The sequence below is a fragment of the Crotalus tigris genome, unplaced genomic scaffold (assembly GCF_016545835.1).
Source record: "Crotalus tigris isolate CLP2741 ecotype Arizona unplaced genomic scaffold, ASM1654583v1 scf7180000024310.2302065, whole genome shotgun sequence".
In the NCBI taxonomy this organism is placed as follows: Eukaryota; Metazoa; Chordata; class Lepidosauria; order Squamata; family Viperidae; genus Crotalus; species Crotalus tigris.
In genome coordinates this window covers 494965-522779 of record NW_024100482.1, presented here as the reverse complement: position 1 = coordinate 522779, position 27815 = coordinate 494965, and the positions used below count along the sequence as shown (strand labels likewise).

The window sequence follows — 27815 nt, the reverse complement described above, 5'->3', positions numbered from 1 at the left end:
GATTACCTGTAAACAATTAAGACGTGACTTAATGAGCTTTCCTGGATGTCAGAGTTCCGATTGATGAACCCAACCGAGCAAACATTTTTGAGACTTTCCGATCTCTTAATGCAAAGCTTTATTGGATACACCGTATTGGCACATATGAAAGTAAAACCAGTTCTGGCAGGACCCCTCCCAAACCCCTATAGTAAAAGCATTAACTTCCTCCTCCTCCCTCTGGGTCAGTTCGTATTGCCCAATCAAATTAGAAAATATTGTTATGAGAGAGCATCTCTGGACACCTGGCCATTGTCCTTGATTTTTGTGGCCTGCTTCCTTAATCTTTGAAGTCTACATTCCAAACCTCTCCCTCCCCCTCCCCAGCTCGTTGGCAAGTTGAGAAGCAATGTCTATCACACCAACAAGACTGGGCTTCGAAACGTGACACTAGGATTGTGTAGAGAGCAGCCAGGGAAAGGTCCATTGCCTTAAGACAGAGGTCGGCAATTAGTTTTCCCCAGAGGCTATATGAGAAAGTGGGACTATTGTGGAGGGCTGCCACAGCTGCCCCACCCCTGCTGCCACTGCCCCGCCCCAATGCTGCAGTCCCGCCCCCCGCCAATGCTGCATTGCTGCCTCACCCTCGCATGCCCTTTCTCTGACGCTGCCCAGCCCTGACGCTGCCAATGCCCCTCTCCCAATGCTATGGATGCCACAGACAAGATTGGGACAACAATGGGCCAGATGTGGCCAGCAGACTGTAAAAGACCCAGATCTGCCTTAAGGAGTTGTAGACAGGTGCCATGTTTTAAACTGTCCCTTTGAAGTGCTGTACTTCAGAGTTTCAGATATTTTGTTTTGTGTCCCCACGCAAACACACAGACCTAAAAAAGCAATACGTTTAAATGTTCAACAGCCTTATTAAACTTCTATTTTCATATTAACGTATTTTCCTTCTGCTTAAAATTTCAAAATAACCAATAAGAGCTGGAATGCTTGGCGAGATTTCAGAAGTGATCGGCGACTGCCTCCTTTCTAGGGCTGAGAGAGAGTGACTGGCCTGGGGGCCTAAGGCAGGACTAGAATGCATGATACCCCAGTCTCTACCCCAGGGGTAGGCAACCTTGGCTCTTTTATGACTCGTGGACTTCAACTCCCAGAATTCCTGAGCCAGCATAGCTGCACCTTTACTGCCCACAAAATGGATAGAATGGCTATACCTTTAATCTAGCCGAGGGAGCCAAGAGACATTATCTACCTAGCATCCAAGGGATATCAAAAGCTTGAGGACAGTTTTGGGGGGAAGGTTTTTTAAAAGTTGAAAAGTACCATTACTAATAAAGCCTTGCCTTAGGGCAGCAGCCCCCAATCTTTTGGGTACTGGTTCTGTGGAGAGAGTTTTTTCCGTGGACCAGAAGGGGGTGGTTTTGCATGCTGCCTGCATCCCACAATTTCTGGCATGCCACATCCTGGTGGTGGTCCATGGACCACAGATTGGGTTCCCCTGCCTTAAAAGTACTGCTTGGGTTCTTCTGAAACCAGGAAGTGTGTTTGCTTATTAAATTTATATATCACCCATCTCACTTTGCAAAGCGTCTCTGGGAGGCTTGCAATTAAAAGTATTACATTTTCAAGCACAGATAGTCCTCGACTTACAACAGTTTGTTTAGTGACCATTCAAAGTTACAATGGTACTGAATAAAGTGATTTATGACCGTTTTTCACACTGACGACCATTGCAGCATCCCCATGGTCACATGATCAAAATTCAGATGCTTGGCAACTGACTCAGATTTATGACGTTTGCAGTGTCCTGGAGTCACAGGATCACCATTTGCAATCTTCTGTCAAGCAAAGTCAAAAGAGGAAGCCAGATTGACTTGAACAACTATGTTGCTAACTTCACAACTGCAGTGATTCAGTTAACAACTGTGGCAGAAAAGGTCATAAAACAGGGCAAAATCCACTTAACAGCTGTTTCATTTTGCAACAGAAATTCTGGGCTCAATTGTGGTCGTATGGGCTCAATTGTGGTCGTAAGTCAAGGACTACCTGTCGATTCTTTTAAACTGGCCACAGTCCTATGCACCCAAAGACTCTGAGCAATTTAACAGGATTCCCTGCCTTCAAATATTGCCATGATTAAAAATTAGAACATGATGTTACCATAATATTACCAGGCTATCTTTCCAGTGATTTACAAATCCTTGGTATAAGAATAGAGTATGTAAATGGCTCTGACTTTATGTCTACATTGCTGCAAGATATGATTAACACTAAAGAGCTTTGATTATTGCTTTATTATTTAATTTAATTTGCCCATTACTGTACCAACTATCGGGCTATACATCTCCCAGTGGACGTGCAAGTTGAAATCACCTTTTCTACCACTGAAAGCAAAATGTTAAATTATTAAAAGATGTATGCATAATATTTATACCAATAGTGGAGGTCTTTTCCACACATTGATCCTAGTTTAAATCATATCACCCCTTTCCAAGAGGGGGATCAGCAACCTTAAAATGCATCCAAATTTTGCAAAGGTGTCAAACATTTTAAAAAGAACCAGTACAGTGAGGATTGGGCAGGTGGCTTTGGGGACAGGAGAGAGAATTGGACAGAGTGTCCTTGAAAAGGTAGGACTCTCTTTGTGCCAACTCCACCATACAATACAGTATGTTGCCGTGACTCCCTCATGAGGGTAGAATTTTAAGTTCCTTTTCCTTTAGCCGGCGGTTTTTCTCCATGGTGATGTAAAAGTGCAAAAGAGATAATGGCATCCTTCTGATGCTTGAGTAGGACTTGATACTTCTAAGGGGGAACCTAAAGGAGCTGCAATTAAGCCTGTCCAAGTCACGCTTTTAAAGGGCAGGGGCTCTGATTCCATAATCCATCCCTTTCTTAATGCAACTTGATGTAGATGGAGTGAGGTCCTATCAGGTGTGAAAAACCCTGCTGCTCCTGGCTTGGAGCGGCCTCCAGACGGTGATTTGGTAGCGTCAATCTAGTCATGCTTGATTTCAAAGCTTAATGTGGTAAAAAACAGGATCCCTCTACCCCATATCAGCTTCTCAATTAGCAGGCTGCCTTGTGTAACAGCCTTGTTCCACAATCCCTCTGGGTTTGGCATGTGCAAGTGTGTGCGTGTAAAGGAGAGAGGGTCATTAGGGCGAGAAAAGGGATGTCCAAAGTGTGGCTTTGAAAGGAAGAGGAAGAGAAGGAGGTGAGAAAAACAATTCTGCTTTTGTCTCTCAAACTTGCTTTCTTGGATTTTCATTCATTAAGGAACTTAAAGCACCAGCAAGTTTGCTTTTGAATGAACATCTTGCACCCTGGCAGTTGCCTTCCTCTTTGAAGGGGAGCACAGAGAAATTAGAAGGGTTAGTTAGGTAGGGAAGAGGTGTCTCTTCACAGTGCTGAATTTTGCTGATGTTACTCAAAACCATCAACCCTGTATGCTGAATAACCTTTTCTCCTTTCACAGGGAAGGAAAATAGAAATAACCCACCAGCAAGCAGTACTGGGTATTTGTTCTGAGGTTTGCAAACAAGAAGAGCTACTGGGGGGGGGGGGAAGCAGCATTAAACTTTTTTTTCTCCAAAAGCAGTTGCTTGCAACACGTACATTTTTATTAGCTCGCATGTTTTCTTCTTCATGTTCAAAAGACAGCTTGCATAACCCTGTATTAACTATTCCAACAGGCTGTATTTTTTCTTTTGGAGCATGTGTGTTAAATTTACTAATATTCATGTAGTAGATGAAGTATTGTGAATCGTACACAATTAGCATCTTGGTTAACGAACAATATTGCGTCAACCTGGCATTTGTTGCTTTTTGCCCCACAATTTAACAGTTATAATAATTGAGATGATTACTAATATAGTCGAGGGATTATTTTTTTTAGATATCATTCAGTGATAATCCCTCAGGACACAAAATGTATAGAATAATCCTTCGATATCTGTTTCTACTCAGCTATTCTGTAAAAAAAAAAAAAAGCCCACAAAAATGGGTGAAAAAGTTGATCACATTCATTTTAAGGATGTTTTATTTTTTTTTTCAATGGTGTTAACCGTGGAAGGGAAATGTTGTCTAATGTACACAGCATGACACAATGCAGCACTGAATTTCGGCAATGTTCAGTGCATTTGGTAACGTGAAAATGCATATTGTCACGATTGCCATTGTCAAAATATGAAAAGCATTTTAAAAATGTGAAAACATGTAAGAATAACCAAGCCTGCATCTACAAAAATATATTAATAGGCTACCAAACAAATAGTTTAGGCATTAGATGAAAGAGTTCAGAACTTTGAAGTCTCCAAAATTGGCTGGTTGATTTGTTTATCAAGAATAACATCCAGTACAAAAAAAGAAACATTATGTACAATTTTAGAGGCCGAGAGTCATTGCTCTTCCAGTTTACAGATGTTATGGCTCCTACATGTAATAGCTCTCAAAGTCTGTCTCATGATTTTTTTTCTCATTGTGGAATACTTTAAGGTTATCCTCAATATTTTTGTATTAAGGAATGATCCCATCAACATGATGTACTAGTAACTCTTTATAATAAGTGCTCGGTGGTTAGAAGACTTGAGAAAAACCTGAGGCTGAGAGAGAGAGAGAGAGAGAGAGAGAGATCCACACACACATATATGCATCTGTACACATATCGATGCACACGTACAGTATACATTGCTGATTAAATCAAAAACTGCATAGATTATCCATTTCCAGGCAGGATATCAACTAAGTCCTGAAAGTGTTACCTTAACGTGAATACATTGCTGCCTTTTCTAGATGAGAGGAAACATGGACATATCATGCAGAGATGGTAAAATGTACTTGACGATTCTTCCCAAGAAATGAGATAGTTGCAATTAACATGAGATTTGGTACTGGGTACAAGCTTGGTTGGATTCAGAAAAGGGTATGTCTTATCCTACCTTGTTCAATCCAGATCTCCCCTATGGATTGCAGGCGTCCCCTGCTCATTTATCTTCTTTCTTTTCCTTCCTCCCTCTCCCTCCCTCACTTCATGGGACTCATGATGATCATCAGCTCTTAGCCTTGATGGCCAGGTGCTTACCTCTTGACGGTCATCTGCTGGGAGATGTTTTGTGCAGTTGATTGGCTACCGGGAGAACAGACTGCTAGAATAGATGGGCCAAGGAGTCTGATCCAGCAGGACATTGCTTTTGTTCTTAAGACATTATTTAAAACAGTCTGCTCCCAACTGCCAAGCCATCTAAGGAAGTGCTTACTTTCCAAAGGTTTCTTCTGTGAGTAAGAAAAATTTAGAATCCTGTCTACTTGATCATTATTTCAAGGGAGACAGTGAAGTTTTAAATTATGTTGCATTTGGCAAAGAGCATCTATAAAAGAAGGGAACGTTAGCTTTATATGTCTGAAACTAGACCTGACACATTTTAACCCGTACACAGGCATACAGAGGAAACATCGTGCTTCTGAGGTGCCTCTTAGCGCACTCTTTAAAGGTTTAACCTTTCAAATGCATACTTGCAAGATGGTTAAATGTTGTCCCTTAGAGCTAAGCCGAGAGGCAAGAACGATGCTCAAGTTTGCCCTGTATTCCTTTAGGGACTAAAAAAAAGTATTTGAATTTTGTGACCATCTTGGTTGGAAATAGTCTATCAAATATAGTGGAAATGAAATTGAAGACACGATGGATAATATTAGGGACATCTTGGGGAGATAAGAGAGCAAATGAAACATTTTTTACTGTTTTGTCTTTAAGGCTAGTGTTGTCCAAAGATGTTCATTTAATTTGATGGAGGAAAAAAAATGCATTTAAAGTGGGAAGAGAAGGATTTTTTTAAACACATGGGCCAGTGTACCTTTCCTTGACATGAGTACGTCTTATCCTACCTTGTACAATCCAGATCTCCCCTATGGATTCCCCTGCTAATTTATCTTCTTTCTTTTCCTTCCTTTCTTCCTTCTTTCCTACCTCCCTCCCTCCTTTCCTTGGACTGGAACCGCCAATCTTTCTCACCGAGCCAATGTACAAACAAAATGTTAAAACATAAAATTTAAAATGTAAAATAGAGACAAGGATATTTTAAATTGACATTAAAAGTTAATTAAAAGATGGGGGGCTTTCAGGGTGCTAAAACCCCCGTAGCTGCATGCTGGTCCACGGACTGGGTGTTGTGGACCCCTATTCTAAAGCATTTTTTTTGTGAGGTAGAAAACCATAAGCAAAGAAATTTTCAGGAAATTGGAGAAAGGATTTCAACCCAGTATTGAAGACTGTGTGTGTGATTGCTCCTCAAGCACATCTATACTGCAGACAAATTATTTGCTTCTATGCAGCAGTAAACCTGTAATTCTTAGAAATCCTGTAGAAGCTACGCCTTCCTTTGTAGTTGTTGCTGCTTTAATAAAAGTCTAAGTATGTTGTTGGGGCTATCAGTATGTGGTATCAATAGGCTGTTGAGTACAAACATTTCTTTTTAGTGGAACATAGATTTATTCTGAATAGATTTTAAAAGCCCATTGAATATCAAGATTCTTGCTGTGCATTCTATTCTCCCTCTACAAAAGCTGAAATTACGCCTTAAATGAAAAAAAATAAAGAACTTGATCTCAGTTGTTTCGAATTCTATATGTTTTTGAACAGTTATCAGAATTTTGCATTTACCCTTTTGGACACAAGAGAAAAGCACTGATCGACTAAGTTGTTGGAATCTCATAGTATAAGACCCTCAAAAAGAAGAAAATTATACCAAATAAACTTGATGCAGTAAACTTAATGATGAACAAAAAACAATTTATTTTTACAAACACCTCATACTGTAGCATGTAAGAGCAGAAAAGTACTGAAAAAGTGGGGTTCCAACATATCAAATTGATTAGTTCAGTTCAGAATATAGGGTGAACAAAAATCTTTGACATCCCTATGATATTTATGTGTAACATAGCCTATGTTAACCATCCTCTGTAGGGATGTTAAAAAGGTGATCCATTACATGGTATTCCAGAAAAAATCAGTATTCCTTACAGGAGTCTACAGTTTATTTATTTATTTATTTATGAGACTTATATACCGCTTTAAGTGCAAGCACTCTCTAAGCGGTGTACACCAATAAGCGATGTATATATATATTTATATTGCCCCCAACAATCTGGGTCCTCATTGTACCTACCCCGGAAGGATGGAAGGCTGAGTTGAGAAATGTTCACTTCGCTTAACGAAAAATGGAAGGAAGACATTTTCTGCAAATTTTAACATGTGTTCCCAAAATCCAAAGAATCTTTTTTTATATAAGTTGATGGAAAAGATGTTTTTGAATGCAGTTATTGCAGGCTAATTCTGCTGGCTGCCAGCAGTTCAATTCTGACCGGCTCAAGGTTGACTCAACCTTCCATCCTTCCAAGGTTGGTAAAATGATGATACAGATTGTTGGGGGGGGGGGAATATGCTGACTCTGTAAACCACTTAGAGAGGGCTGTAAAGCACTTTAAAGTGGTATATAAATCTAAGTGCTATTGCCCTCTCAGACTAGCAAACTTTGATTCTTTCTTTGGCTTTATGAGAAAGTAAATCTCAAAATACACAGAACATATTAATGCAGATTTGTAGAATGGAAAAAACAGGTGGATCTAGCACAGTGGTTCTCAACCTTTGGGTCGGGACCCCATTTGGTGTCGAACGACCATTTCATGGGGGTCGCCAAACAACGCAGTCCGTCATTTTTTTTCCCCTTTTCCTTAGCTGTGCTACTCCCGCGTGGGGCCCGGCGGGTGCCTTACCTCCCTTGGGCTGGGCTAGCTAGTGGCCCAGCCGATGGTCGCCCTGTGCCGTCACTGTCTCTTGCCAGCTATGCCTCGGCCGGTGCAGGGGGCGGCACCACACATGTGCGGCGCTCCCGGGCAGGGAAAGTCCTCGACTTATGACCGGTTGGGTAGTCCTCGGCTTATGACCGGTTGGGTAGTCCTCGGCTTACGACCGGTTGGGGGTCGCGGCATTAAAAAGGTTGAAAACCACTGATCTAGCAGATTCTGGAGACAATGAGGAGCTTCTTAATTTCCTCCTTCATAGATTTCTACAGATCCTGCGTTTCTTGTATCAAGGATATGATCCTTATTGCTTTTTCCCACTACGTTAAGAGTTTCTTCCTCTCCCTCCCCCTCCCCTCCTGTTTTTTGAATTATAAAACCTGTGAATTGAAATTCAAATTAGCTTTCTGCTTTGCAGCCTTCAATTAGTCCTAATGATACTTTGTCTGAGTTACGGAGATAATGGTAGGGAAGAGAGAAAGATACAAAGGTGAGATGGATGAATAGATAAACTTTTCTCAATTATTTCATGTCATGGAACTCTCTAACCCACCTTCTCCTCCAAGGTGAAAAAAATATCTCCCTTCTTCTTGAACTCATGGCTTTAGATCTGCTCGGTGCTCCATTCCTTAATTCCATCTCCCCTGTCAAGATCGGTGGCAGGGTTTCTTCTATTAAGACTGTCACCCGAGATTTCACATTTTCATCTAGGTGCTAGGCTATAGATACATTGCTAAACCCAAGCCATGGAAACCTTGTGGGAATCAGAATGGCCTTGCAGTCTCTTCTCCTTTGAGATGTGTCTTTCACCACAAAGCCATGAGTTTTGAATAAATTATGTTTTCCAAGGTTGTCTTTCAGAATATGCTTCTCACCTGGAATGACCTATATGTTTATATTCAGAGCGGAGCACCTAGAAATATATTTTTATACATGGCACATATTTTCTTCTTCTCTTTCCCCTTGCCCTCCTCCATCTCTTAAAAACCCTTTATTAGCTAAGAAGTGCTTAAGCATTCATCAATTAGCACGTTCTGTATTGTTGCTGAAACTGCTGTTTACCTTTAATACAGCAGAGCACAATTTATTTCGGGGTCTAGCAGACTCCTAGCTGTTATACCAAGGGGAAAGAGTCAGCAGTAACGCTATTGATAGTTGCAACCCAAGGTAGGCATAGACCTATGAATGAGGTTTCACCCGCCTCCTTTCTCCCTTTCAATATTGATTTGTATCACAACACTTCTATTCATTTCTCGTGTGGTTCTGGATTTATTTATTTTTTTTAACTTTTGGTTTTCAGGATGCACGATGGGGGAAAAACCCTACTGTTCCATCTTTCAGTCTACTGATTAAGGATTTTTTTAAATTCTAATTTGCTGTAGCAAAGTTTTCTTTTTTTTCCCCCAGGTTGTTGTAGAAGAGAAATTGATGATCAAAGCGGTTTCTATTTGAGCCTTGCATATTGTTCAAAAGGTGCTTAATGTAGGCTATTCTCGTAAGGTTTTCATACTAACTATATAAAGCAAGTTGAAGGAAAAGTAACCAAGATCAGTCAGTTGTGGTCTTTCTTAATCATTACAACTACAAATGTCTTAAGATAGGTTTGGCTGAGAAAGTGTGACTTGCCCAGTCAGTTCCATGGGATTGTGAAGATTTGAATCAGGGTCTTCACAGAGCTCATCTAGCATCTTAACCATTATGTTATGCAGTGATGTTCATCTAGAGCAGTGTTTCTCAACCTTGACAATTTTAAGGCATGTGGACTTCAACTCCCAGAATTCCACAGCCAGCAATTCTGGCTGTGGAATTCTGGGAGTTGAAGTCCACATGCCTTAAAATTGTCAAGGTTGAGAAACACTGATCTAGAGCAGGGGTCTTCAAACTTGGCCCTTTTGTGACTTGTGGACTTCAACTCCCAGAATTCCTCAGCCAGCGTGCCTGGCTGAGGAATTCTGGGAGTTGAAGTCCACAAGTCATAAAAGAGCCACGTTTGAAGACCCGTGATACAGAGTGTCACCAATTCCCAATACTTCTGTCATATTTTCATTGATAGCCATAATGTTCTCCATTGCTTTGGACACCTCTTATGTCCCAGTCTTCCTTTTAAGCAGCTTAGAGAGACTTCCAGCTGTTATTTTCAAATGATTTTGTAAAAGTGATCAAAGAAGACAACCCTGTAGCATATTACTGGAGAATAATCAAATCAAATGTAGACATTTTTTTATTGCTTCAACTCCTACTTTCGCGAATGTTGCCTTCAGCAAATGTCTTAAAAACCAACAATTTTTGGGATCCAGAAAAATTATCACTCTACACTTAAATAATGGAGATCTTCACCACCACCATTTTATCATCAAAATCACTATGCATAGTAGGGAGTAGATTGAGAGAGTATGACTGCTTACCCAGTAACCATCTTGGAGTTAGAAGAGGACTTAAGCTAGGTTGTCCCTCTCTTAGTCTGATTCTCAAAAGTCCTGTTTCAGGGAAGGTAAGTAGCCAGTGACGTTAATTTCATTTCATTACAATAAAATAATTTTATATCTAGCCTAGTATCTAGCTAATATTGCCTGATATATAGCCAAACCAGATTATCCTTGATCAGTATTTGGATGAGAGACTCCCAGCAAATTTGAGGGCTGTAGACTAGAGTCAGAAGAATATCCTAGAAGGCAATAACAACTTACTTCTTTACTGCGGGGGGGGGGGGGGCTCAAATTAAAAGTGATTTACTTTTTGATATGTCTAATATCTTTTTAGATTATATATAATTTTATATTACTCCAAGTTAGCTTGATCTTATGTGTTGGGATTTTAACTCCTAGAATACTTTGCCATGTGTTTTCAATTTTGGGGAGTTATAGCCCATTACAATGAGAAGGTCACCTTTTTGTAGAGATTATTACCCAACCAATCTATTGAAATAGTCCATATTCCAGCAATGGCTCATTGGTTGCTCACATCTGTGCCTAGATGCTTGACTCTGGAGAGAAAAATTCTGAGATTGGAAAACACTGCTGAACATTGTGCCCGAGTTATCCCAAGTAAGAGCAAAAACCCCCCGTGTTTGTTGCGAAGGATGACGGTAGAGCATTATTTTTCACGAGGCAACTGTTGGTAAAAATCACCTTGAGAACACTACTTTGGAGTCTTACAGTGCATTAAACATACGGTAGTTGAAATGTTTCAGGTAGCTAGAGCTCAGATATTTCATCTGTATTATATGACTGTCAGCCGGCTGAGATTCTAAAGATCAGATTGACTTGGGAAAATAGTATCTTAGTTTTTTAAAGCATGATTCCCAGAGTTTTTTGTTCATGCATACAGCCCCATCACTTTCTCCCTGCAACGTGGGCATAAATAAAAGGCAAACGTCTATAACCAGCCACCACTTGTTCAAGTCAAGAAACTATGATTGCCAGCTTCAGAACAAGGCATGGATTGAACTTCATTTACTGTAAGGTACTAACTTTTCAAACAGCAATATCTCCAGATTTTAGGCAAAACCTTAAACTGTAGGTATGGGTGAGGGCTTCTTTTTGAACGTTGACATGCGAGCACAATGGAGCAAACCAAAGTGTCAAATAACTCAATGTAGAGTTTGCTCCCTTTTTTTCTTTTGTAGGTCCTATTTAAATATGTGTGTGTTAGCGTCTGTAAACATAAATCCAGCCCAGTGTTTCTCAACCCTACCAACTTTTAAGATGTCAGAACTTCAACTCTCAGAATTTCTGCTAGAGAATTTTGGGTGTTGAAGTCCAGACATCTTCAGGTTCCCAAGGCTGAGAAATAGTAGGGTATCCTACTACCTATCCTCAACAGTCCTGAGATGGGTGCCAGTTACTATGTTCTTAATCCTTCGTTATTCTGTTCTGAGATTTCTCTCTTCCTCCTTCTCTGTCTCTCTTTCCTCTCCCCCATTACTCATCCATGCCAATAGTCATCCCGCCACAGACATCCCCTTATCTAATCATCTTGCCGCATCCTTCTCTGTAGTCAGTTTGGTGGGATAAAGCAAGTTCTATGTTTTCCGACTTTTTAATGCTGTAGATCAGTGGTTCTCAACCTGTGGGTCGGGACCCCATTTGGGGTCGAACGACCATTTCATGGGGGTCGCCAAACAACGCAGTCCGCCATTTTTTCCCCTCTTTTCCTTAGACTCTTTTGAATAGAGCCTAATTCTATTGGCTTTCAAAAGCCAATAGGAATTGTCCAGGCTGTCTCTGCCCTGCTGAGCCCGCCAAAAGTCCCATTCTGCAAACGGTGCTGCACCAGTTGAGTAGTCCTCGATTTACGACCGGTTGGGGGTCGCGGCATTAAAAAGGTTGAGAACCACTGCTGTAGATGAAGATGTAGAGAGCGAGGCACAAGTGAAATTTACCTCTCTGCTTGGGGTTCAGACTAGTAGCGGAGACTAGTATAGGTAATCCTTGACTTACAACCTTTCATTTAATGGCCATTCAAAGTCACAACAGCCCTGAAAAAAGTGACTTACGACCATTTCAGCATCCCTGTGATCAAATGATCCAAATTTAGACACTTGGCAACTTGCATGTATTTATGACAATTGCAGTATCCCGGAGTCAAGTGATCACCCTTTGCAACTTTCTAACAAGCAAAGTCAATGAATGGGGAAGCCAGATTCACTTAACAACTGTGATTTATTTAACAACTGTGGCACAAAAGGTTGTAAAAGGGGGCAAAACTCACTCTCACCTAGCAACAGAAATTTTGGGCTCAATCGTAAGTTGAGGACTACCTGCCAGGACATTATTGTTAGTTTGTTAGATTTTCCACCTAGAAATTGGGTTACTGACTAATATAGTAGGAAAAAGTCAAGAGTTTTACATTCCTATCTTTTGTTTTGTTTTCATTTCTTTTTAAGAGGAAACTGAAACCATCTGAATCGATTCCAATATGATCTGATCTCATATTTTTAAAGCATTTAATTTCAGTAGGGGGAGTCGTATTGAAGTCAGGAGCAGGTCTTTAATGCGATTCTTCTTACATTTTAATAAGGTATTGTTTGGCTATGGTGATACAACACACTTCATTACAACTCAAAATTTAGTGGTTCCATCTGTGCAATATGCAAAGCTTGATAAATAACATTGGTTAGTTTATATTACTGTATGTCTTGGCATGCTACATACTAGGAGAGTCAGCATGCTGGTTAGTTGATCGTTCAGAGTGTTTGAACAATTGAAAAATTGGTTAATTCTACTAGCAGACACAGGTAACTGTAACGTAGCTTTATTAGACTGTCTCCTATTTGCAAAATATTTAAAATCAATATTCTGGGAAAAGGCTATCTGTTGACCCAAATTACATCTCCCAGTAACCTCAAGCAATATGGCTATTAATCAAGGTTGCTTGAAGTTGTAATTCAGCAAACATCTAAAGAGCCACAGTTCCTGCATCTCTTCTTGAACCAAAACCGTTATGTTCCCAACTTTGATATAATCATTACCTTACTGAATATTGCCTGGAGTGCAATTTTCAGAAGAATATGGAGTTTCTGGCATGACCAAAAATATCAGCTCATTCTTTTGATTAAAGTTTAAAAAATAAACACAGGTAGATGTTCTCAATCAACTAATAGCTCAACTTCTTCAAACTGTTTTGTAGAGTACCCAGAATACTAGACACCCTGCTAATAGTTCATGGCTGGTACTCTTCATTCAGTGAAGTTTCTTCAACTCTTGTTGGTGTTTCTTTCAGGTGACGGTTTTTCTTTTCAGCCTTTCTCTTAGATAAGCCTTCGCTAACAAGTAACACCAGATGTCTTGGGACTACAGTGCCAGAATGTACAATTGTTAGGGGCGGGATCTCTTATTGATTCATTGATTTCTGTACAACCCACCAAATATGTTGTGGTTATTCCTAGTATTTGTATCACTTAGCCGCAGGGTTTGGTTGTTTTGCCCTCTGCTCATTGCAGTCCTTTCAACAAAACCTATTAATGCATGATGCAACAAGGACTTTCATTTTTCATCTGATTATTTGCAGAACTTTCTGCTGATCAGGCAGGAGAGGGATTGACAGTCTCAAGGGGACTTAGGGAGGACTAGAACCTGGATCTTCCCACACGTAGTCTGTGCTTACTCTCGACACCTCAAATCTGCAAATGCAATATTCTGTCTAAATCCATCTAATCATAGAAGCAGTTCCTCTAGATAATTTGTTGCCTAGAGAATCTTCTTTCCAGGGCTGAAGGCAATGGGGTAAGTGACAGTGGAAATGGAATTCTAAGTCCTACCTATGGCTTTAAACCAGTCAGGTTTCTACTTCTTTATGGTTCAAGAATCCATGGTGGCCATTGATGGAAGGTATTGAAAATCTCCCTACTGAATACAGAATGTAATTTGGAGATATTGAGTAAAATGATATTAACTGCTGCTATATGCTAAGATTCTATATTGGAATAGTCTTGATTTAACAGAAGAGTCTGAAAAACACTTTCCAAGAAGATGTACATAACTCTTGGAGTTCCTGAAAAACAACGGTGGTCTAGGCAACGAATGTCATGATGTTTCACTACAACTATGGCTGGCATTTTCAGAGACAAGTTGAACTATGGTGGCATCTCAGAGGCAAGGATTATGCACTAAACCTTGAAGCCCAACACTTTCCAACAGATAGCAGCGATACACAAGCAGTACTGTTTGAATTAGATCTGTAGTAGAATTCCATGTTTTTTAACTAATTAACATTGGTTGATTGATAATCATAATGGGGTCTGAAAATCCTGTACCCTCTGCATTTCCCCAGGGCCTCCAGTACCCTATTAATTTTGTTTTCAGTAACAGAGTCTGTCTCATCCTCACCAAATTTTGTTCAAAGCCTACCTAGGACCTGCAGGAACGTCTATCCCAGTGGTTCTCAACCTTTTTAATGCCGCGACCCCCAACCGGTCGTAGGTCAAGGACTACCCAACTGGTCGTAAGTTGAGGACTTTTCCCTGCCCGGGAGCGCCGCGCATGCGTGGTGCCGCCCCCTGTGCCAGCCGAGGCGTAGCTGGCAAGCGGCAGAGACGGCGCAGGCCAACCACCGGCTGGGCCACCAGCTGGCCCAGCCCAAGGGAGGTAAGGCACCCGCTGGGCCCCACGCACGCCAGCAACCCTCCCTGCGCCCGCCAGCCTCCCACCTCCCATCCCTGGCCCTCTTTTACTTACATTTTTAGTAGTTGCTCAGCAGGGAGGGGTGGAAGCTTCGAGACAGCTCGCCTTCGCTGCAGACAACTTGCAGCACTGTTTGCAGAATGGGATTTTTGGCGGGCTCAGCAGGGCAGAGACAATTCCTATTGGCTTTTGAAAGCCAATAGAATTAGACTCTATTCAAGAGAGTCTATTCTATTGGCTTTCAAAAGCCAATAGTATAAAAGGGAGTAGCACAGCTAAGGAAAAGGGGGGAAAAAATTGCGGACTGCGTTGTTTGGCGACCCCCATGAAATGGTCGTTCGACCCCAAATGGGGTCTTGACCCACAGGTTGAGAACCACTGGTCTATCCCCAGTCTCTGGTTACTGACGTTCTGATCTGGTGTTTTATCACTTGGGCCTTTGATTTGCAAAATAAAAATGCTGGAATCTAAGCACAATGGGTGTGGAGACATTTAAAGAATCCAGCTGAGGAGTGAGAAACAATAGGTAGGACTAACATCGTAAGAAAAGCTGTTGCTCTTTGTAAGTTGATTTGTTCTTTCTACATAGCATCAACAAACTCGGTTTCAGTTCTCATTATCGTGAGCCTCCTTTGAGAAGCTAACTGATGCCAACCCTACTCATTCTTTTTCTTCAGTACATGAAGAGGCCGTGCTGGCTACTGACTGATCTCTTGATCCTTGGGAACAAAACCGAGGGAGAAAGTCTAACAAGTGCATCGTTTTGCAGTAAATTAGATCAGATTTCCGCATCTCCGCACTCAGTCTATGAGCTTGACAGTTCAGTAAAATGTTCCCTTGTAAGGTTCGCCCTCTTAGGAAAAAGGGCAATAATTCATCATTAGGATTTCAGAGTCCAGGTGCAGATGAAAACTGATGGAGCCTCCAGCGAGGCAGAGAAAGTCAGCGGAAGAAGAAAATTTTATCTGAAGTCTAATTCCCTGCTTACAGCAGAGAATAATTAAGATAATATTGCTCCAAGAGTTCTTTAATGATTAAAAATCACATATGTAGGATCCATAAATTGGTGAGCAACAAATTGAGGGGAGGTATATAGCATCAGGAGATGCAGTTCTTTTCTTTGTTTCCCCCCCCCCCTCTCTTTTCTTTTAAATGCGCATTATAGTCAAAAATTCACTGATGGCAGAGCACAACCAGCCTAGGAAAACCACAGGAGACCAGCCCTGTTCCAAGGACTTTGTTTAGATGCAACAAATCATTTGTCTGTTATTAACCTAGAGCTTGTAATTATGCAGATTGCCATAGATTTTCCTGGGCCTGGAAGTGAGATTGAGGGTTGTTCAAACTATAGCAGGAAGCTTGGGGCTGGCTATGCATTACTGAACTTGCCACATTTATCATGTTGACTGATGGCAGGAGAATCAGGTCTCGGGTCCCAGTGGTTAATGTAGTGGGTAATTAACTGTCATTTGCCTAGTAATAGGCTGATGATCAATGGTTTGTGTGGAAACAAATTCTAATCAGGTAGCTGATAAATGCTCGGGGAAAGAAAGCAATTGAAATTGGGGACAGCAGAAAAGAAAGAACTAGGCCTAGAATTTCAACATAGGACTCTAGAGTTATATGATAATAACAGCAAAACAAGAAGAAAAAGTAGAAGACCAACAATAATGGGGGAGGGGGCAATCTTCTAAATAAATAGCTATGTTCAGAATTACCCCTTGCTAGCTAGAAAAGATCTCTTACATGGCCTTAAAATGGCGAGTTTTTGAATGGATTTTTTAATAACTAAAAGCCGCAAGATGCAACATTATTGGACAATATATCTGACGGTTTTTTTAAGTTATCTAAATTGGGATAAGCCACCGAGCAATTGTTTTTTGCTTTAAGTGAAGTTTTTTTTTTCTGTTTCAGTGAATAAGGATTTGATTTTGAATGATGACTACTCCAGCTCCTTTTTCTTTAGGACACCCACTGTTTTTTTCTTTTCTTTTCTTCTCCTTTTATTAAAGGTTTTGGAAATTTGTAGGACTAGTTCAAGCAAATAAGAACTAAAGGGGATGACTCTCCAGCCCCCAAATCAGCATGTAATATTTCTAAACAGGTTCAATAACTAGGGTGACTTTACAGCTTTCTTGCATGATTGTGGTTTTCCCAAGATTATTTCCCTGTCCTCTGATGGAAGCCAAATACTAAGGTTGAGTGTTCTCAGTATTTGAAAAAATGTTTTCCCCATACTAACAAGTACATATTTTAATATATCCCCAAGATATTCTTCTCCGTATCTCCTTTTAAGAAGAAGTAAGTGAGATGATAAAAGATCCTATGCCTTCTCAATCAGCTCTACAATGCTTTGATGTTGCTTCTGGATACAAGAGACTAAATGAGGTTGAGTTGTTTGTGATCAGTTTTAGTTGAGGAACCCACCCGCATGTGGGAACCCACCCACAGAAACCCACATGTTTCAGCATGTGTGAACTAGATTATCATAATAAGCTATTATATTATAAGACTGGGCTACCATGTTAGGGTATTATTTATTTATTATATCGGACCGATATGCTGCTCTGTTTAAATTCCAACTCTGCATTGCTTGCAATGCATGCATAAGCATAATTAAAATGATTTTTAAAGTACTTTAAAACAATGACAAAAAATAATACCTGATCAAAACTGAGGGGAGGTGTACCACCAACAATAATTAAGAACCCTCATCCAACAGGACAAAGCTAAATCAGTGTTTTTCTCCATCTCAAAGTCTTGTTGAAATAAATAAATCCCAATAATTGATTTCTTGGGGCATTGTATGCTACGTGAACACCACAGCTGTGTTTGGGTGATGCAAGTTTAGAGTTGAGTTTGTTGGATAAACCCAGTCTTGGAGTTTTTTCAGTGCTGGATGAAAATGCAGTTATTCATTTTATTTACATGTTGGATTTATAATTCACTTTTCTTCCAAATACTGAAAGCAGAATAAAATTCTCTTTTTTCTTCAACAAAAGCTTTGTGGTGGCATCTACAGTCCACTACGAAGTAATAGGTGGCCATAAGTCTCTCAAGAAGAACCACGGCATGACAATTTTTATAGAAGTATTATGATTAATGTTATTTCAATATGTAATATATAGCATTCTACTCCAGACAGTGGCCTTATTTTAAGAAAATAATAATCATTATACATTTCTTCCTAATAAAGAAGAATATTTGTAAGTCAGGATTGAAATGAAGGGTCCTTGGTGCTCTCTGAGCTTGGTTGTTTTCTTGCAGACGTTTCATTATCCAACTAGGTAACATCATCAGTGCTAGTAAGGAGTGGGAATGATTTTCTTTCTAATTTTTAATTTGATCTATCTTCTGTACTTGAGACTTGATAGTATACCCTGTTTACAGAAGCCTGTATAGTCTGTACAGGCCATCCTTGACTTAACAAATGTTTGTTTAATGACTGTTTAGTGTTATAGTGGCAATGAAAAAAGTTACTTATGACCAATTCTCACACTTAGGACCATTGCAACATCCCCACAGTCACGTGATCAAACGTCAGGTGCTTGGCCACCAGCATGTATTTACAAAGGGTCCTGGGATTGTGATTGGCAATTTTCCTTGGAGCTTCTGACAACCAAAGTCAATGGGGAAACAAAATTCTCTTAATGGCAACATGATTTATTTAAGTACTATAGTGATTCATTTAGCAACCATGGCAAAAAAAGGTCATACAATTGTGATCATTTAACAATTGACCCATTTAACAACTGCCTTGCTTAGCAATGGAAATTTTGGACTCCATTGTGGTTGTAAATCAAGGATTGCATGTATTTACAGCATTATGCCTCCACTCGTTTACCATCATAACTCTGGATTTTCTTTCTTTTTCTTCACCAGAAATTTCAAGTCTATACATTCCTTATTCCTATAGTAACTAACAAAGCTAAAGGGGATTTATTTAATCCAGTGGGACCCTAGTAATTTTTTTTTTAAAAAAAGTGATCTCACAGCTGCTTATCACAGTATCCAGTGTGAGTCTCTCAGAGACATTAATAATCAAATGTTCTTTAAAAGGAACAAGATTTTCCTCAAGAAATATCAAGGCAGTTACCCTCAGCGATATCCGAGTGGTATCTGATTTATTCGATTTACACAGTGTGTTAGGAATAGGCTAAATATGCACTGGACAATTCCTGAATTAGTGCGTTATGAGGAAGATTAACTTAACAAATTATGCAAATCAACTGTGAGGGTAAACCATAATACGAGTTATAGTGATTTTTTTGGACATAGTATGCTGTGGGAATGCAGAAATTTATTTTTTTATTAATCTTGATTTAAAATTAAACATCTATTTTAGACACAGCTGAAACGTATTCCTGCCCTTCGAAATTGTTGGGTGCAGCAAAACAAGTTCATTTAATCCTTGTAACCCTGTCAGGCCAGACATTTAGTTCATTCATTAGCACACAGGCCATATCAAAATACAGAGTTCCAAACACAAATTATTAATAAAATTCTACAAAAACAATTTAAAATGAAATTGGAGTAAAATACAAAAATTTAATATATAGATAAGTAAAATAAGATAACACTGGAAAAAGTGACTTATGGCCAGTTTACACACTTATAACCATTGCAATGTCCCCGTGGTCACATGATCACATTTCAGCTGCTCGGCAACTGACTCATATGTATGAGAGTTGCAGTATCCCAGGGGTCATGTGAACACCTTATGTGACCTTCTGCCAAGCAAAGTCAATGGGGGAAGCCAGATTCACTTTAAAAAACCCTCTCTTAATAACTCAACAATTGCAGTGATTCATTTAACAACTATGACAAGAAAGGTCGTAAAATGGGAAAAGTTACTTAACAAAACTGTCTTGCTTAGCAACAGAAATTTTGGCTCAGCTGTGAATATATGTCAAGGACCACCAGTATTTGGCTGAGTTTTTGGGTGCCTTAAAAAAAAAAAAAAAAAAAAAAAAACTTCTGTTCAGGCCTTTTTTAGTGTATTTTAGTCTATCACTGATAGAGGCTCACAACTCTATAAACCAAAGATCAGTGATTTTTTTCAAGCTTTTGGCATTACCATGCTATCTCACAAAAAACAAAATAGCCAGATCATAATTGCAAGTTTTCAATGCTATCGCCTTCAGAATCTCACTAAAGATTTTCAAGATTATGGATTAATTTTATTCTTGTATTTAGGACACCTCATGACTCACAGGCATTTTATTAGTTTTTTTTTTTTTTTTTTTTTAAAAACCCCTACCTTTTGTCTTTAATCATCGTTTATCAAAAGTTTATTTTGCTGGCTTTTGACTGTAATAAAGATTTTATGGTATTATTTGTGGCCGACCAGAGCTGTACAATCACAACATCATAAAATAAAATGAAAATACACTGAATAAAGCCAAGTAGAATTAAAGCACATTTTAAAAGCCAACAAAGGTGCAGAATTGCAACAGTGATAGACTTTTCACACAAGGGTGCCTATAGGAGCAGCTAACATCAAAATGGGGGATCCTACTGGGCAATCAAAGCCCCCTCTTTTAACATTTATCATACACACTTTTAAAAGGAGCAGGATTCAATCAGTCACTTCTACTATTTCGATAAAATTGATTATGTGGTATGCCGTTCAGAGTTACTTTCCATAAGACAGGCAGCCATATAAATTTGATTAATAAAATGTATAAATTGAGATTCACATATAGACATCCTGCTGATAACCATTTACATAGCAAAATTTTAGGCTACTGAGATTTTTTTTAAAAAAAAAAAATCATGAACCAAAAAAACAAAGCTGGAAAGAGCCTGGTGGGGCCATTGGTGCAGCCAAAGAGAAGGCCCTGTTTCATATTGTTATGAGCTGGACTAGACGTTCCCTTGGTCGTCACCAAATTCTGTGTGTCTAGTCAAAATTTGATCTTAGATTAAAAATAAAAGAAGAATTGTATCCATAGCTTCCAGTCCAGTCATTTCAATATTAAAGTGCTGAGGTATCATTCAGGTTAGCCCGGATCCATATACAAATTGGCTCTTGAAAGTGGGGATTTCGGTCACTGAGTCCATTTGGTTGTCAAATTAAAGTATTCAGATTAAGGAATCCACAACAGTAAGCTCTAACAAAGAGGAACTCGACAAATAATTGGTTTCAGGTCAGTGGTGCCTATGATGTCACAGACCTTAGGCATACAATACCTCATGGCTTCATTGAGGTCCCATTTCACAAGTGTCTCAGCAATTTCCCCTCAATCCAGGCTGATTTGTGTAATGCTGCCAGACTAAGGATTATGTGCATGACGACACCACGATGTTCAAGTCAGTCTGGATGGCAGTTGTTGAAGCAGAACAAAGGCACGCTAAAAGTTTATTGTACAGACTGCCATTTAAAGAAGAGAATATTTGTAGATCAGGGTTGAATTTGGGAGGTCCTTGGTGCTGTCTGAGGTTTTTGGTTTTCTTGCAGACATTTCATTGCCAAACTAGGTAACAACATCAGTAAAGTGGAAGAAAGGGAGGGAGGGATAGATCAGGACATAAAAAACATCACTAAAATCAGCCTATCAAATGATGCTTTCCCTCATTCTGGACAGGAGTTCCTACAGTTTTCAAGACAATAGGATTGGACCATGCCACCCAACATATCTAGAGAGGCACTAGGTGTGAGTCGCATGTAGTAAAAAAAATGCTTGTGTGTTTTGCGTAGATATGTGTGTGTTGGTGGGGGTGTCCATGTGCATATACAGATATGCTGGAATGTTATTCAACTTGTAGATAACAAGGAATTCTTACTGAATCAGAACCCATTGAATTTGGCCTGAGTGGTGTAGGTTTACAAACCAGGTTTCATATTCATTGTCTATGTTGTCAGTCCTGAGATTCCTCATGTAGCACCTTTGAATTCATTAGCTTAAAACTGTTTTTAATTTGGAATTTCCCTGAAGAGCCATTATATTTTTCTGCTGTCAGCCTGATGTTGAAAAGCAAAGTGGTGGATGTGGCATTTTCATCTATTTTCTATCATAGTTGCAAATGGCATTAGCAGGCTATGCGCAAAGTATAGCAATTTCTTTTTTTAAAAAAGAAAAGAAAGGAAGTCTATATAGATGTATTACGTATTAAATAGCTTCACATTCGCATTGATAACAAACAATGGATCATGAGTTAAGCCCCAACCAAAATTTATAATGCAAAATTTCAAAACAACCATTCTTCCTGCATGCGTGGGGAGCTAGTTTATTCCTTGTAATATAATCAGGGTTTTTTTTTTTGAGGGGGGGAGGAAACAACCTTGGTACAGTTTTGAACAATGCACTCAAGTGTTTGCTGGGCACGCACACACACACACACACACAGATATGTGTTTTGGAAAGGGTTAACAGACTCCTAATCACCCAATTGATCTCAGCACTGCTTCATAATGCCTTGGTAATACTTGGATTACTGCAAGCAGTTTTGGTCACCACAATATATAAAAATATTTTAAAAATATAAAAAAGATGTTGAGGCTCTGGGAATAGTGCAGAGAAGAACTACAAAGATGATTCGAGGTCTGGAGACTAAAATATATGAAAAACAGTTGCAGGAGTTGGGTATATATCTAGTTCAGTGAAAAGAAGGACATGATAGCAGTATTCTAATATTTGAGGGGCTGCCACAAAGAAGAGGGGGGGGTCAACCTATTTTCCAAAGTATCTGGACAAGAAACAATAGATGGAAACTAATCAAGGAGAGAAGCAACCTGGAACGAAGGAGAAATTTCCTGACAGTGAGAACAATTAACCAGTGGAACGTCTGGCCTCCAGAAGTTGTGGGTGCTCCATCACTGGAAATTTTTAAGAAGAGACTGAACAGCCATTTGTCTGAAATAGTATAGTCTGGTACCAGGCTGCAGTATATCAGAAAACGGGTCGCGTAAACATGGGATGCAGACAGTATGTGAAATCATGCCCCCTCCAGTCTGGAGGAAAGCTTCTCTCCACGGAACCAGTTCCTGGTGCCCAAAAGGGTGGGGGCCACTGGTATAGTGAGTGATTCTTGCTTGAGCAGAGGGTTGGACCAGAAGACCTCCAATTCTGTTATTCTGTTCTGTTCTGTCCCTTTATTGTCAAACATATCCCCAGCCTACACGTGACGCTAGCAGCAAAGCAGCAGTATCTCCATCAATCTGCTTTCTCATCACTGTTTTTTCCTCTTTTTCCCTACTTCAAAGATAGATGAATATTGAAGGAATGCGCATTTTTCTTATTCTGTGTTGGAGAGAGAGTTATTTTCATTAGATGGTGTGTCTTCCTGTTTGACCTAACACCTCCCCTCTAGGCTAACTCACTAGGCAATGCTTGATAGGAACACACAACGCTGAAAGCTTCTACGATGATAATTACTCTGCAATGTATGCTGTGTGGTGTTGCTAGTGAAGAGGATTTAGTAGCTACATTGGTAGCGTATAGTTTTTACCCGTTGTTTATTAAATTACTACCTTTCCTTTATAACAGTGTAATGAAACCATATAAATACATGAATAAAAGTATACCTTAAAAACGGGTTAAGCTTTACAAGTAAGATAAATCAGGTTAAAAAGGTTAGGATGGCTGGCTAGGCTACTAGCTGGGAAATCTGCTATTGCAGAATAACACTGTCCTGCACTGGCTATCCCAAGTTTCCAGCTTCAGTTCAAAGGATGGGTTACTTACTATAAAGCCATCCAGCATGGCTCAAGGATAACCTTGTCAAGCGTGAGCTTGTTTATCCAATTTAGTCCAGTCAACTGAAGAGGGGCGGTTGATCTCTGCTCTGTGCGAGATACACGGAAGTGGACTAGCTACCAAGACATCCTTTTAATAGCCACCACACGTTGTCCTTGTAGGTAACATTGACCCAGCAGTCCTCCCGTGGAAGCAGGCCAGTTTGGTCTAGTGGTTAAGATAGCAGGGTGGAAAATGGGAGACTGTGAGTTCTAGTCCTACTTTAGCCATGAAAGCTGGCTAGATGACGTTGGGCCAATAACCAAAAAATGTTGATGTTCTAGTCCTACCTTAGACATGAAAGCCAACGGGTGGCCAGTCGCTAGGACACAGTGAGCTCTAGCCTCACTTTAAGCATGAAAGCCGGCTTAGTGACCTTGGGCCAGTCATTCTGTCTCAGCCCAATTCACCTCACAGGGTTGTTGTGAGAAAAATTGGGTATGTCTAGTTTAACGAAGAGAAGGACAAGGGGGGACATGATAGCAGTATTCCAATATCTCAGGGGCTGCCATAAAGAAGAGGGAATCAAGCTATTTTCCAAAGCACCTGAAGGCAGGACAAGAAGCAATGGGTGGAAACCAATCAAGGAGAGAAGCAACCTGACAGTGAGAACAATTAATCAGTGGAACAACCTACCTCCAGAAGCAGTAAATGCTCCAACATTGGAAGTTTTTAAGAAGAGACTGGACAGTCATTTGTCCAAAATGGTGTAGGGTTTCCTGCCTGAGCAGGGGGTTGGACTAGATGACCTCCAAGGTCCCTTCCAACATTATTATTATTATTATTATTATTATTATTATTATTATTATTATTATTATTATTATTATTATTATTATTATTATTATATAGGAGCAGGAAGGTGTGTTGGAGATGTTTGCTGCCTTGAGTTATTTACAAAGCTAATAACAGCAGGAAAAAGCAAGCCAGCCCTGAAATCTATTTTGTTCAACAGGCTTTTGGCCCATGTTTGTGGATAGCTATTATTTTAATGACCTTTATTGTAATCTGTTTTCTGTCTACTGTATTATCTTGGAGATGCATGAACCAGAATCTTATAAGGGTGGTACATATGGGATCCTTAGGTGATAGAGTCAGTTTAAGGTGTCTTTTATTAATATCTGTTAATATAATAAATTTATATATGGCCACCCAACTCACAAAAGGCATCTCACAGCATTAAAGATCCACAACATAAAACCAATAAAACACCGCTATCACCCCATAGTGGCAATAGATACCTTAACTTTTAGCCATTTGATTGCCTCCATATCAGCCTGGGGTCACCTGGCCTACTGACATCTTTGGGGCGTCCTGGAGAAATAACGTCTAAGGGAGATGGGCAGCTCAAAAATGTGAAAAATAAATAAAAACAAATAAATAGCAAGGTGCGGGGGTTCAATCTTCTCTCCAACCTTATCTTTCCAGTAACTTGGAACAAAGAGTAGCATGGCAGAGCTTAAAGTTAAAAGCATTTGAGTAGAGTTTTCCGATTGCTCCCACAGTATAATATACCAGCATTTCTAATGTGGCTATATATAGTTGACTGCCTCATTTACTTTAATAGGCTCTTTCTATAACACAATCATAGCTATAAGCATTGCTTAGGGTTGGAAGGTGCATGAACCACTAATGCTTTCTGACACTTTAAATGGCTTCTTCATAAAACGTTCTTTAATAATGGTAAAGCTTTTAGCACTAGGGGTCAAAAATGACTGGGAGGCTAGCCTCTCCCCACCAGCCCCAAAGTATTATTTCCTCTTATGCTCAAGTGCATGCATATTATAAATAAATAGCACCAAGGCCATGTTCTTTGCAATGTTGTCCCATGGCTGCCTTCAGATCTTCGGCCTCTTTCATTCTGCATGTGATTGGCTCACTAATGTAATTTTTTTTTTAACTTTCCCCCCCTCACATCTTGAAGTGGTAAGACTTTAATGCACTACAGATTAATAACAGTAGTTCTAGAGACAAGTGGTAAACATTATGTTATGATGGTAAAGGGCTTATTTGCAAACCATAGATGTCAAGGGGGTCTTCTTTCTTTTTCTCCTCCCTCTTTGCCTCAAATTGTAATTTAAAAAAAAAGACAAAAAAAACCAAAAACAAAATAAGGTTAGTTTCATAAGTGAAAACAAAAAAAGATAGTCCTTGATTTACTGAGCCACAACTGAGCCCCAAATTTATCTTGCTAAGTGAGACATTTGTTAAGTGGGTTTTGCCTCATTTTACGACCTTTCTTCGCACAGTTGTTAAGTGAATCACGGTAGTTGTTAAGTCAGTAACACAGTTGGTCAGTGAATCTGGCTTTCCCCATTGATTTTGCTTGTCAGAAGGTCACAAAAGGGGATCACACGACCCCAGGACGCTGCAACTGTCATACATATGAATCAGTTGCCGAATTTTGATCACGTGACCATAGAGATATTGCAAAGGTCGTAAGTGTGAAAAACAGTCATGAGTCATTTTTTTAAGCACCATTGTTAACTTTGAACAGTCATTAAATGAACTGTTGTAAATCATTACCTGTATATGATAGTGGGAACAACAGGGAGACAAAAACATATGAAGAACAGTTGCAGGAATTGGGTATGGCCAGTCTAGAGAAAAGAAAGATTAGTGGGGACATGATAGCAGTCTTCCATTATTTGAGAGGCTGCCACAAAGAAGAGAGAGTCAATTTATTTTCCAAATCACCTGAAGGCAAAACAAGATACAATGGATGGAAACTATTCAAGGAGAGAAGCAACCTGGAATTAAGGAGAAACTTCCTAACAGTGAGGACAATTAACCAGTGGAACAGCTTGCCACCGGAAGTTGTGGGCACTATCACTAGAGGTTTTTAAGAAAAGACTGGACAGCCACATGTCTGAAATGGTGTAGGGTCTCCTGCTTGAACAGGGGTTGGACTGGAAGACCCGTAAGGTGCCTTCTAGCTCTTTTCTGATTGATTCTTGGGCGCTTTGTTTACTCACCCAATCTTCGTTTCTTTCTCTGTGTCCCTTCCACTCTCCCCACCCGCCATCGGCAGGTTATTTGGTGTGACTGGAAACTGTGCAGCCTGTAGCAAGCTTATCCCCGCGTTTGAGATGGTGATGAGAGCCAAGGACAACGTTTACCACTTGGACTGTTTTGCGTGTCAACTGTGTAATCAGAGGTAAGAGACTTTTCAGTGCATTTCCATGGGTTGATGCCAGTTGTTTCTGCTTAGAAAAGAACAGCCCCAGGCATGAGATTTGTGCCAATGTGCTTCAGGCTGAACTTGCTTTGGTTAACCTTAGTTGAAGGAAGACAATCCAGGTAAGGAATGGCTTCATTTCTTCCATCCCATCCTTCAGATAATATTCAGATGTATAATGAACCAGAGTATCTCATTATGGGTATGAATCTCAGCTTATCTACTCTTCTACTCTACTTCTCAAATTAATCGTAACTTTGATAGGTTTATGGCTTGCAATCAACAATCTGCCCCAGGTTTCAGAGAAAATGAGCAGAAGCATGGTAACATCCACTGAGTAGAGAAAGAAAGAAAGTGCTGGCACCCCCAACATCAGCTGCTCCTATTGGTTGATGGGTTTCAGGTGCAGCACATGCTGTAACCATAGTGAAGACTCTACCCAAACGGATCTAGCATTATCTCTTTCTATCCATAGGCTTCCTGTGCCCCCTGGGAATTTTGAGGGCGCCAGATTGGAGAAAGATGAGCTTATATCTAAAGATGATGGCTAAAACCCTCATCTCTGAGCAGGAATTTAAAGTGGTGCCTGCTCTTTCTTTAGAGATCTGTTTCATTTATCCTAGTGCCTCTTGGAGAAGTGTTGCAAATTTGGATTAGGTTCATATTTTGGAATCTAGAGTTAAAACCGGGGGTCTTCAAACTTGGCCCTTTTATGACTTGTGGACTTCAACTCCCAGAATTCCTCAGCCAGCCAGGGTGGCTGAGAAATTCTGGGAGTTGAAGTCCACAAGTCATAAAAGGGCCAAGTTTGAAGACCCCTGGTTAAAACTGACACACGCTTCCATCAGCCTTTCAACCTTCCAAGGTTGGTAAAAAGAGAACCAGATTGTTGGGGACAATAAGCTGACATAGAGAGTGCTGTAAATAACTATGAAGCGGTATATACTGTAAGTGAAGTGCTTTTGCTAAAACTGGAACAAGACTTCAGACTTTTAT

General features: G+C 39.9%; 1 protein-coding gene across 9 annotated transcripts in view; it reads left to right on the top strand.

Annotated features, from left to right (window-relative positions):
• Positions 1-27815, top strand: part of LMO3 (LIM domain only 3) — a 101024-nt gene that overhangs the window by 59720 nt on the left and 13489 nt on the right. For all 9 annotated transcript variants that reach the window (XM_039324936.1, XM_039324938.1, XM_039324933.1 and 6 more), the window contains exon 3: positions 26673-26798. In XM_039324936.1, coding sequence (XP_039180870.1) covers positions 26673-26798 — 126 coding nt within the window. The remainder of the gene's footprint in view (positions 1-26672; positions 26799-27815) is intronic.